Source organism: Haliotis cracherodii, unplaced genomic scaffold (genome assembly GCF_022045235.1).
Source record: "Haliotis cracherodii isolate W230 unplaced genomic scaffold, xgHalCrac1.p SCAF_16, whole genome shotgun sequence".
Taxonomy (NCBI): Eukaryota; Metazoa; Mollusca; class Gastropoda; order Lepetellida; family Haliotidae; genus Haliotis; species Haliotis cracherodii.
In genome coordinates, this window is record NW_027266271.1 from 32080998 (window position 1) to 32093684 (window position 12687).

General features: G+C 46.8%; 2 protein-coding genes across 2 annotated transcripts in view; both read left to right on the forward strand.

Moving 5' to 3' along the window:
* The window catches only part of LOC139464081 (triple functional domain protein-like), a 45214-nt gene extending 42374 nt beyond the window's left edge, over positions 1 to 2840 (forward strand). Inside the window, exon 3 of the mRNA XM_071245635.1 lies at positions 2722 to 2840. Within this exon, the coding sequence (XP_071101736.1) occupies positions 2722 to 2840 (119 nt within the window). The remainder of the gene's footprint in view (positions 1 to 2721) is intronic.
* An 813-nt stretch (positions 2841 to 3653) lies between these two features.
* LOC139464082 (triple functional domain protein-like) overlaps positions 3654 to 12687 on the forward strand; it is a 145757-nt gene continuing 136723 nt past the window's right edge. The window contains exons 1-6 of the mRNA XM_071245636.1: positions 3654 to 3676; positions 4750 to 4840; positions 5835 to 5936; positions 8929 to 9042; positions 11445 to 11673; positions 11876 to 12036. Of these exons, the coding sequence (XP_071101737.1) occupies positions 3654 to 3676; positions 4750 to 4840; positions 5835 to 5936; positions 8929 to 9042; positions 11445 to 11673; positions 11876 to 12036 (720 nt within the window). The remainder of the gene's footprint in view (positions 3677 to 4749; positions 4841 to 5834; positions 5937 to 8928; positions 9043 to 11444; positions 11674 to 11875; positions 12037 to 12687) is intronic.

Below are 12687 nucleotides of genomic sequence, written 5' to 3' on the forward strand. Positions count from 1 at the left end.
ACTGAACGCTGTGTCTCACACAGATAGATACTGAACCCTGTGTCTCACACAGACAGATGCTGGACCCTGTGTCTCACACAGACAGATACTGGACCCTGTGTCTCACACAGACAGATACTGAACACTGTGTCTCACACAGATACTGAACCCTGTGTCTCACACAGACAGATACTGAACGCTGTGTCTCACACAGATACTGGACCCTGTGTCTCACACAGACAGTCACTGGACCCTGTGTCTCACACAGACAGATACTGAACACTGTGTCTGACACAGATACTGAACCTTTGTCTCACACAGACAGATACTGGACCCTGTGTCTCACACAGACAGATACTGAACGTTGTGTCTCACACAGATACTGGACCCTGTGTCTCACACAGATACTGAACCCTGTGTCTCTCAAAGACAGATACTGAACGCTGTGTCTCACACAGACAGATACTGGACCCTGTGTCTCACACAGACAGATACTGAATGCTGTGTCTCACACAGACAGATACTGGACCCTGTGTCTCACACAGACAGATACTGAATGCTGTGTCTCACACAGATACTGGACCCTGTGTCTCAAACAGACAGATACTGGACCCTTTGTCTCACACCGACAGATACTGAACGCTGTGTCTCACACAGACAGACACTGAATTCTGTGTCTCAATTGACAGATACTGGACCCTGTGTCTCACACAGATACAGGACCCTGTGTTTCAAAGACAGAATCTCTCCTGATATCAAATGTGAATATTGTTCGCAAAAGATTTATATCCATGGTTGTGGCTAGTGTGTCAGATGAGAACTGCTGATCAATCTTTAGAATTGATGTTTGTTTCAAACATGGTAAAACCTGAAAAGGGATGTTCTCAACAATACCTAAGATTGAGAGAGACCCGAGGTCATCAAGGTCAGCAGCTCTGGTCATCATGCATGAGCAACCTTGTTTGTTTGTTTAACACCTCACTCAGCAATATTCCCGTTATATGACAGCAGTCTGTAAATAATTGAGTATGGACCAGACAATCCAGTGATTGACATGAGCATCGATCCACGCAGTTGGGATACAATCATGCAATGACATGCATCAACCAAGTCAGCGAGCCTGACCACCCGATCCCGTTCATCGCCTCTTACGACAAGCATAGTCGCCTGAACAACCTTGTACTAGGGGTGAAACAATACAGCAAGGTCATGATATGATACGTATCACGATACATAGATCATGATATGACACCTATTGCGATATGCATAATTATATCCAATAGCTTGGAAACTTCTTTATTTGTAACATTTTGGAGCAGAACGGAAAAGGTAACTGTAGACACATGTTTGCTGTGGCTATTTTTTTTAGTGAACTTGAAACTCTAATTTTTCAATATTTGACTGATAAAAACACTGGGGGGTCATTAAAACGAGTAGGAAATAATGTAGTTTAGCAAGTGCAAGAAAAAAATTATTGTGTATAGTATCGTCACATGAAAGCTTACGATTCACCGGTGCACATTTGTATCGCTTCACCCCAACCTTGTACAACTGAATTAATCACTTCCAGGGTGTTTGATTGGCTAACCAAGCATTTAGGACAGAATTAAGTCATAGCCACTAACTAACTACTTTTTGCTGATTGTCTGATAATAGAATGAATGGATGGGGTTTGTGTTTCATTATTGCGCTGAATGATGTCGGATTCCGTGTTATTGTGTGTTGTGTCCTTTTGTAAGGAAGAGAATTTATGGATGTCATCTCATAATAATAAAGAAGTTATCCATAAATTCTCTTCCTTATGTGTATCACTTCTAAGTGCCTTTCAAAGTCTTTTTTTGTTCATGATTAAGAAGTGATTATTGTTGACATATTTCTTTATAAGAATTGACTTCATGCTGTTTTTTTGCTTATGGAGTTATTCAGAATCAACCGGTGTGCACACTTGTTTCTTTGTGACCTCCACAAACAAACAAAAATTTCAAGTCATCCCCAAGGCCTGGGTTTACATGGGTACATTGTGTCCTGGTATCTACAGCTGCTGGAACAGCATAAAACTAGGGTCTGACTGACTGACTGACTGACTGACTGACTGACTGACTCACTGACTGACTCACTCACTCACTCACTCACTCACTCACTCACTCACTCACTCACTCACTCACTCACTCACTCACTCACTCACTCACTCACTCACTCACTCACTCACTCACTCACTCACTCACTCACTCACTCACTCACTCACTCACTCACTCACTCACCCACCCACCCACCCACCCACTCACCAACCCACCCACAGATTGACTTTGATGTGATGTAAAATACACACAGATATTTGATCCTTGATTCTGTGTTGTTGGCCTACATCAGTAACAGGGTTCTGACTACCTAGCCGACACATTTAATTGCCATACCCATCAGTTTGTCAGTGGTACTCACTGTTCTTGACAAATCTTGACAAAGAAAATATATATACTACACACACGCATGTGTTTACAGTAATTCTCCATCATAGTTGCAGTTTATTAAAGGAAACAAGAAACAGAGCGTTGAACTGTCTATCCTGTTTTGAAATTATGTGTAGTGGGAACCAAAAGACAAGATGTAAGAGATACAGAATGGTTTTTTTTAAGTGAATGCCACAATGCCAAAGTTTGATACTGATGAATAGTGGATGTGTTTAACCAATGATTGAGTTTTGTATTTAGCAGTCCATGATTGACGTTGGTTGCCCTGTTGCAGGTGGGCGGGACAAAAGAGGTGGCCCCATTCTGACGTTCCCCTCACACACTCACCCAGAGAGGTTGAAGTATGAGGATCTCCGGCGTCTCATGACGTATCTCGCCAGTGTACCTAGGTAAGATCTCCCATGTCTCATGTATCTCGCCAGTGTTCCTAGGTAAGATCTCCCATGTCTCATGTATCTCGCCAGTGTACCTAGGTAAGATCTCCCATGTCTCATGTATCTCGCCAGTGTACCTAGGTAAGATCTCCCATGTCTCATGTATCTCGCCAGTGTACCTAGGTAAGATCTCCCATGTCTCATGTATCTCGCCAGTGTACCTAGGTAAGATCTCCCATGTCTCATGTATCTCGCCAGTGTACCTAGGTAAGATCTCCCATGTCTCATGTATCTCGCCAGTGTACCTAGGTAAGATCTCCCACGTCTCATGTATCTCGCCAGTGTACCTAGGTAAGATCTCCCACGTCTCATTTATCTCGCCAGTGTACCTAGGTAAGATCTCCCATGTCTCATGTATCTCGCCAGTGTACCTAGGTAAGATCTCCCATGTCTCATGTATCTCGCCAGTGTACCTAGGTAAGATCTCCCATGTCTCATGTATCTCGCCAGTGTACCTAGGTAAGATCTCCCATGTCTCATGTATCTCGCCAGTGTTCCTAGGTAAGATCTCCCATGTCTCATGTATCTCGCCAGTGTACCTAGGTAAGATCTCCCATGTCTCATGTATCTCGCCAGTGTACCTAGGTAAGATCTCCCATGTCTCATGTATCTCGCCAGTGTACCTAGGTAAGATCTGCCATGTCTCATGTATCTCGCCAGTGTACCTAGGTAAGATCTCCCATGTCTCATGTATCTCGCCAGTGTACCTAGGTAAGATCTCCCATGTCTCATGTATCTCGCCAGTGTACCTAGGTAAGATCTCCCATGTTTCATGTATCTCGCCAGTGTACCTAGGTAAGATCTCCCATGTCTCATAACAATACCAAGATTTGACAGAAGTTTACAGGATGCAAGTTGTAGTTCAGCCCTGCATCTTGACCATAGAATATATTTTTCAAAAATGATTTTTAAAAAAAGGCAAGGTTAAGTCTAGATCAAACTAAGCCAAATCTAGTTTCCTTTATTTATAGCAGAGGAGGAAAGATTGTTTTGTCAAAAAAGATAACAATCATTTTTAAGAAACATTTTCCTGGACTAAGTGTTATCATGGTTATACTAACAGGAGTTATCTCCCCCTTGCAAGCCCCTCCCAGCCCGTACCAGCATTGGGGAGGAGGTGACGTGTAGGGAGCGGCATGCCTGATGACACTAAATGTACCCGATCATTGTTGGAAATGTATGGGTTAAGTTTCAGGGATGATATTGTCAAGCTGACTGGTGAATTGTTTCTTAAGGCAGGCACATCAAAACTAAAACACATTAATCAGGGGATGATTTGCCTATTTATTTAATGACAAATGTGTTTCCATGGCCAAGCCATGCAGACAGTCTTGCTTCTCATATTTGTTGTTTACAACATTAGCACATGGTTTCTATATTTAGCAAAGTGACAATGAGGCTTGTCCTCCCGATTTACCTTAGAACCATGTTGCCTCAACATCCTATGTGAATGTATAATAAGTTGCACACTGTTCACCTATCACCAGTGAGGTTACAGTGTGTCAATGTTCATGTTTGTCCTCCCATACTAGTTTTTGTATTACGCATGAGCAGACAAGTATTTCCTGCTGTCAAAGTGAGTTTGTTTAGTTTTGGTATTATCAGTGATTTGATTCTTGTGTTGCAATTTTGTTTTAGACTTCAAATCAGTTTTGACTCATGAAAAGAATGGTAATTCCTGTCTCACTTGGGACTGAACTTTTTTATAACCCTGTTAATGTAGCCTCCTCATATGTCTCACATCAACATGGCCTTCAGTGTCCTCCAACTACCTGGAGACGTGCACCTAGTAGCTGGACACATTCTGACACCTGCCTGAGCCTGTAGTGTAGATGGTGTTATTACATTGCCATTCTGTCTTGTTTCAGTGATGAGGTACGAGAGCGAGGGTTTACTGTGATATTGGACATGCGAGGCTCCACCTGGCAGACTGTGAAGCCCATCCTTAAGGCACTGCAGGTAACACTTGTTGTATATCCCCATCCTCAAGGCAGGTTACACTTGTTGTATATCCCCATCCTCAAGGCAGGTTACACTTGTTGTATATCCCCATCCTCAAGACAGGTAACACTTGTTGTATCTTCCCATCCTCAAGGCAGCTACGACTTGTTGTATATCCCCATCCTCAAGGCAGGTAACACTTGTTGTATATCCCCATCCTCAAGGCAGGTTACACTTGTTGTATATCCCCATCCTCAAGGCAGGTTACACTTGTTGTATATCCCCATCCTCAAGACAGGTAACACTTGTTGTATCTTCCCATCCTCAAGGCCGGTTACGTTTGTTGTATATCCCCATCCTCAAGGCAGCTATGACTTGTTGTATATCCCCATCTTCAAGGCAGCTACGACTTGTTGTATATCCCCATCCTCAAGGCAGGTAACACTTGTTGTATATCCCCATCCTCAAGGCAGCTATGACTTGTTGTATATCCCCATCCTCAAGGCAGGTAACATTGTTGTATATCCCCATCCTCAAGGCAGGTTACACTTGTTGTATATCCCCATCCTCAAGGCAGGTAACACTTGTTGTATATCCCAATCCTCAAGGCAGGTAACACTTGTTGTATATCCCCATCCTCAAGGCAGGTAACACTTGTTGTATATCTCCATCCTCAAGGCAGGTAACACTTGTTGTATATCCCAATCCTCAAGGCAGCTATGACTTGTTGTATATCCCCATCCTCAAGGCAGGTAACACTTGTTGTATATCCCAATCCTCAAGGCAGGTTACACTTGTTGTATATCCCCATCCTCAAGACAGGTAACACTTGTTGTATATCCCCATCCTCAAGACAGGTAACACTTGTTGTATATCCCCATCCTCAAGACAGGTAACACTTGTTGTATCTTCCCATCCTCAAGGCAGGTTACGCTTGTTGTATATCCCCATCCTCAAGGCAGGTGACACTTGATTCTCTACCCCACCTTCATTCAGTGATGATTTGTTTCAGGAATGTTTCCCCGGCAACATCCACATTGCCTATATAATCAAACCTGAGAAGTTCTGGGAGAAACAAAGGACGAGTCTAGGAAGTGCCAAGTACAACTTCGAGGTGAGTCCACCTTTTCTCATACCAGCAATCATCCCATCTTTTTGTAGTGGCATCTGCAGTCCATAGCTACAGGAGATGACTTCATAACTGCTTTTGAATCTTACTGTGAGAATAGAGTTAGCATCTAACACATCCTTGTCCTCTGTATACCTTTCACATCAGACAAATCGCCTCATGGTCAGCACCCGTGAAGATCCGGGGTAGAATAGGTCTTCAGCAACCCATGCTTGCCATAACGGACGACTATGCTTGTCGTAAGAGACGACTCACAGGATCAGGTGGTCAGGCTCGCTGACTTGGTTGATGCATGTCATCGAATCCCAGTTGCGTTGATCTATGCTCATGATGTCAATCACTGGATTGTCTGGTCCAGACTCGATTATTTACAGACCGCCGTCATATAGCTTGAATATTGCCGAGTGCAGCGTTAAACAACAAACAAACAAACAAAACCTAATGGAAGAAGGCCAGTGCCATGTTGCTGTGGACAATCCAAATTACAATTTATTTGAGAAAACAAAAGTTGACAGGAACAAGCCGTGAGTTTTGTCACATAAATGTGATGCCCTGTCTATTGTGTGATGCCCTGTCTATTGTGTGATGCCCTGTCTAGTGTGTGATGCCCTGTCTAGTCTGTGATGTTATGTCTAGTGTGTGATGCCCCGTCTAGTGTGTGATGCTCTGTCTAGTGTGTGATGCCCTGTCTAGTCTGTGATGCCCTGTCTAGTCTGTGATGCCCTGTCTAGCATGTGATGCCCTGCCTAGTGTGTGATGCCCTGTCTAGTCTCTGATGCCCTGTCTAGTCTGTGATGCCCTGTCTATTGTGTGATGCCCTGTCTAGCGTGTGATGCCCTGTCTAGTGAGTGTTGTCATGTCTAGTCTGTGATGCCCTGTCTATTGTGTGATACCCTGTCTAGTCTGTGATGCCCTGTCTAGTCTGTGATGCCCTGTCTAGTGTGTGATACCCTGTCTATTGTGTGATGCCCTGTCTGGTCTGTGATGCCCTGTCTAGCGTGCTATGCCCGTCTAGTGAGTGTTGTCATGTCTAGTCTGTGATGCCCTGTCTATTGTGTGATGCCCTGTCTAGTCTGTGATGCCCTGTCTATTGTGTTATGCCCTGTTTAGTGTGTGATGCCCTGTTTAGCGTGTGATGCCCTGTCTAGTCTGTGATGCCCTGTCTAGTCTGTGATGCCCTGTCTATTGTGTGATGCCCTGTCTAGTCTGTGATGCCCTGTCTAGTCTGTGATGCCCTGTCTATTGTGTTATGCCCTGTCTAGTGTGTGATGCCCTGTCTAGTGTGTGATGCCCTGTCTAGTGTGTGATACCCTGTCTAGTCTGTGATGCCCTGTCTAGTCTCTGATGCCCTGTCTAGTGTGTGATGCCCTGTCTAGTCTGTGATGCCCTGTCTAGCGTGTGATACCCTGTCTAGTGAGTGTTGTCATATCTAGTCTGTGATGCCCTGTCTATTGTGTGATACCCTGTCTAGTCTGTGATGCCCTGTCTAGTCTGTGATGCCCTGTCTAGTGTGTGATACCCTGTCTATTGTGTGATGCCCTGTCTGGTCTGTGATGCCCTGTCTAGCGTGCTATGCCCGTCTAGTGAGTGTTGTCATGTCTAGTCTGTGATGCCCTGTCTATTGTGTGATGCCCTGTCTAGTCTGTGATGCCCTGTCTATTGTGTTATGCCCTGTCTAGTGTGTGATGCCCTGTCTAGTGTGTGATGCCCTGTCTAGTCTGTGATGTCCTGTTTAGTGTGTGATGCCCTGTCTATTGTGTTATGCCCTGTCTAGTGTGTGATGCCCTGTCTAGTGTGTGATACCCTGTCTAGTCTGTGATGCCCTGTCTAGTCTGTGATGCCCTGTCTAGTGTGTGATGCCCTGTCTAGTCTGTGATGCCCTGTTTAGTCTGTGATGTCCTGTTTAGTGTGTGATGCCCTGTCTATTGTGTTATGCCCTGTCTAGTGTGTGATGCCCTGTCTATTGTGTGATGCCCTGTCTAGTGTGTGATACCCTGTCTAGTCTGTGATGCCCTGTCTAGTCTGTGATGTCCTGTCTATTGTGTGATGCCCTGTTTAGTCTGTGATGCCCTGACTAGTCTGTGATGTCCTGTCTATTGTGTTATGCCCTGTCTAGTGTGTGATGCCCTGTCTAGCATGTGATGCTCTGACTAGTCTGTGATGTCCTGTCTATTGTGTTATGCCCTGTCTAGTGTGTGATGCCCTGTCTAGCATGTGATGCCCTGTCTAGTCTGTGATGCCCTGTCTATTGTGTGATGCCCTGATTAGTCTGTGATGCCCTGTCTAGTCTGTGATGCCCTGTCTAGTCTGTGATGCCCTGACTATTCTGTGATGCCCTGTCTAGCATGTGATGCCCTGTCTAGTCTGTGATGCCCTGTCTAGCATGTGATGCCCTGTCTAGTCTGTGATGCCCTGACTAGTCTGTGATGCCCTGTCTAGCATGTGATGTCCTGTCTAGTCTGTGATGTCCTGTCTATTGTGTGATGCCCTGTTTAGTCTGTGATGCCCTGTCTAGCATGTGATGCCCTGTTTAGTCTGTGATGCCCTGTCTAGTCTGTGATGCCCTGTTTAGTCTGTGATGCCCTGTCTAGTCTGTGATGTCCTGTCTATTGTGTGATGCCCTGTCTAGTCTGTGATGTCCTGTCTATTGTGTGATGCCCTGTTTAGTCTGTGATGCCCTGTCTAGCATGTGATGCCCTGTTTAGTCTGTGATGCCCTGTCTAGTCTGTGATGCCCTGTCTAGTCTGTGATGCCCTGACTAGTCTGTGATGCCCTGACTAGTCTGTGATGCTCTGTCTAGCATGTGATGCCCTGTCTAGTCTGTAATGCCCTGTCTATTGTGTGATGCCCTGTCTAGTCTGTGATGTCCTGTCTATTGTGTGATGCCCTGTTTAGTCTGTGATGCCCTGTCTAGCATGTGATGCCCTGTCTTTTGTGTGATGCCCTGTTTAATGTGTGATACCATCTTTCGTTGCAGACCAACATGATCTCACTGGACAGTCTTCAGAAAGTGATTGATCAGACTCAACTCACCCGGGAGTTTGAAGGATCTTTGGATTATGACCATGAGCAGTGGATTCAGCTACGACTGGTAGGACACTTCCTGGTTCTCTTGTAATAAGATAGCAAGTCCCTTGTGTGTTCATTTGATCAGGACCTTGTTTTGTATTGCCTGGAGTTGTACCTCACAGCTTCACTTGGGAAGTACATCACCACCTCCAGCTCTCCAGCAGTAGCACACAATGTTCCTTTCCCATGGGTGTAATTGATGGGGCAGCTATTTTTAGTTTAGTGACTGTCAAATTCGACTCAAAATAAAGACAGTTGGGCACAGGTATTATTCTAATATAATTGAGATATGGTATTGACATGAGATATGTTCTCCTGTTATTACTCCTACCTCACTTGATGTTTACACAGTAACTCATTCTCCCTTTATTACACACAAACCACCCCCACCCCTGTTACAACACCCCAGCTCAGTCCCCTTTTACTACACCCCAGCTCACTCCCCTGTTACTACACCCCATCTCAATCCCCTGTTACTACACCCCATCTCACACACACCTGTTACTACACCCCATCTCAATCCCCTGTTACTACACCCCAGCTCACTCCCCTGTTACAACACCCCAGCTCACTCCCCTGTTACTACACCCCAGCTCACTCCCCTGTTACTACACCCCAGCTCAATCCCCTGTTACTACACCCCATCTCACACACACCTGTTACTACACCCCAGCTCAGTCCCCTTTTACTACACCCCAGCTCACTCCCCTGTTACTACACCCCAGCTCACACACACCTGTTACTACACCCCAGCTCACTCCCCTGTTACTACACCCCATCTCAATCCCCTGTTACTACACCCCAGCTCACTCCCCTGTTACTACACCCCAGCTCACACACACCTGTTACTACACCCCAGCTCAATCCCCTGTTACTACACCCCAGCTCACTCCCCTGTTACTACACCCCAGCTCAGTCCCCTGTTACTACACCCCAGCTCACTCCCCTGTTACTACACCCCAGCTCACTCCCCTGTTACTACACCCCAGCTCAGTCCCCTTTTACTACACCCAAGCTCACTCCCCTGTTACTACACCCCATCTCAATCCCCTGTTACTACACCCCAGCTCACACACACCTGTAACTACACCCCAGCTCACTCCCCTGTTACTACACCCCATCTCAATCCCCTGTTACTACACCCCAGCTCACACACACCTGTTACTACACCCCAGCTCACACACACACCTGTTACTACACCCCAGTTCAAGCCCCTGTTACTACACCCCAGCTCACACACACACCTGTTACTACACCCCAGCTCATGCCTCTGTTACTACACCGCAGCCCAATCCCCTGTTACTACACCCCAGCTCACTCCCCTGTTACTACACCCTATCTCAATCCCCTGTTACTACACCCCAGCTCACACACACCTGTTACTACACCCCAGCTCACACATACCTGTTACTACACCCCAGCTCACACACACACCTGTTACTACACCCCAGTTCAAGCCCCTGTTACTACACCCCAGCTCACACACACACCTGTTACTACACCCCAGCTCACACACACACCTGTTACTACACCCCAGTTCAAGCCCCTGTTACTACACCCCAGCTCACACACACACCTGTTACTACACCCAAGCTCACACACACACCTGTTACTACACCCCAGCTCACACACACACCTGTTACTACACCCCAGCTCACACACACACCTGTTACTACACCCCAGCTCACACACACACCTGTTACTACACCCCAGCTCATGCCTCTGTTACTACACCCCAGCTCACACACACACCTGTTACTACACCCCAGCTCACACACACACCTGTTACAACACCCCAGGTCATGCCTCTTACTACACCGCAGCTCAAGCCCCTGTTACTACACCCCAGCTCACACACACACCTGTTACTACACCCCAGCTCATGCCTCTGTTACTACAACGAAGCTCAAGCCCCTGTTACTACACCCAAGCTCACACACACACCTGTTACTACACCCCAGCTCATGCCTCTGTTACTACACCGCAGCTCAAGCCCCTGTTACTACACCCCAGCTCACACACACGCCTGTTACTACACCCCAGCTCATGCCTCTGTTACTACACCCCAGCTCAAGCCCCTGTTATTACACTCCAGCTCACTCCCCTGTTACTACACCCAAGCACACACACACACACCTGTTACTACACCCCATCTCACTCCCCTGTTACTACACCCCAGTTCAAGCCCCTGTTATTTTACACGCTATTCCTAGCTAGAAATGTTCCCAGCCACCTATGCTTGCCGTAAGAGGTAACTTAATGGATTAGGTGTTCAGACTTGCTGACTTGGTGTAGTGTGATCGGACATTATGGCTGGATTGTTTCTCACTGGATTGTGTGGTCCAGATTTGATTATTTTCAGGCTGCTTCATAAAGCTGAATATTGCTGAGTGCTGATTTAAGCAACAATGTCTCTGTGTGTAGATGCTGGAGGAATTCATCTGGAAGGCTCTGGACTTGCTGGACAAGTTGGATGAGCTGGGTGAGATCCTGACCAACCCCGAGCTGCCGGACGACCTGAACGGGTCACAACAGCTGCTGGAGGAACATAACCACCTGAAGAAGCGTGTGACCCTCGCCCCCGTAGAGAACCTGGCTGCGGAGGGCCACCACATACTTCGCAAGATCACAGGCGATGAGGAGAGCCAGTCAGGTGACTATAGCAACTGTCACAGACACACCTCACAGTAGACAAGCTAGTTCTTGGGTGATAGTTTTCATCTAGTTCTCCTCGGTGAGAAACTTATTGGAAAGATAATTCATCTTGAGCAGAAGTTAGATTTGGAGTGTTGTGGATCCTGTAAGCCACTGAAGTAACGCGGTATGTAATGCAGGTACTGGTCGTGGGTTTGTAGTGTCAGGCAACGCAGACTTCCAGAGTGCTGTGCCGCAGATCTCGCAGCTACTGGACAACCTCCACTCCACCAAGCAGCATCTGAACCAGCTGTGGACCGTCAAGAAGATGAGGCTGGAGCAGTGCCTTCAGCTGCGCATCTTTGAGGAGGACGTGGAGAAAGTGAGTACCGCTGTCAGACGGCCGACAGTTGAGTATGGGGGTCAGGGATGGAGAAAGTGAGTACCTGTGTCAAGGGGCCCACAGTTGAGTATGTGGGTCAGGGATGGAGAAAGTGAGTACCGGTGTCAGAGGTCCGACAGTTGAGTATGTGGGTCAGGGATGGAGAAAGTGAGTACCTGTGTCAGAGTTCCGACAGTTGAGTATGAGGGTCAGGGATGGAGAAAGTGAGTACCTGTGTCAAGGGGCCCACAGTTGAGTATGTGGGTCAGGGATGGATAAAGTGAGTACCGGTGTCAGAGGTCCGACAGTTGAGTATGTGGGTCAGGGATGGAGAAAGTGAGTACCTGTGTCAGAGTTCCGACAGTTGAGTATGTGGGTCAGGGATGGAGAAAGTGAGTACCTGTGTCAAGGGGCCAACAGTTGAGTATGGGGGTCAGGGATGGAGAAAGTGAGTACCTGTGTCAGAGGTCCGACAGTTGAGTATGTGGGTCAGGGATGGAGAAAGTGAGTACCTGTGTCAAGGGGCCCACAGTTGAGTATGGGGGTCAGGGATGGAGAAAGTGAGTACCTGTATCAGAGGTCCGACAGATGAGTATGGGCGTCAGGGATGGAGAAAGTGAGTACCTGTGTCAGAGGTCCGACAGTTGAGTA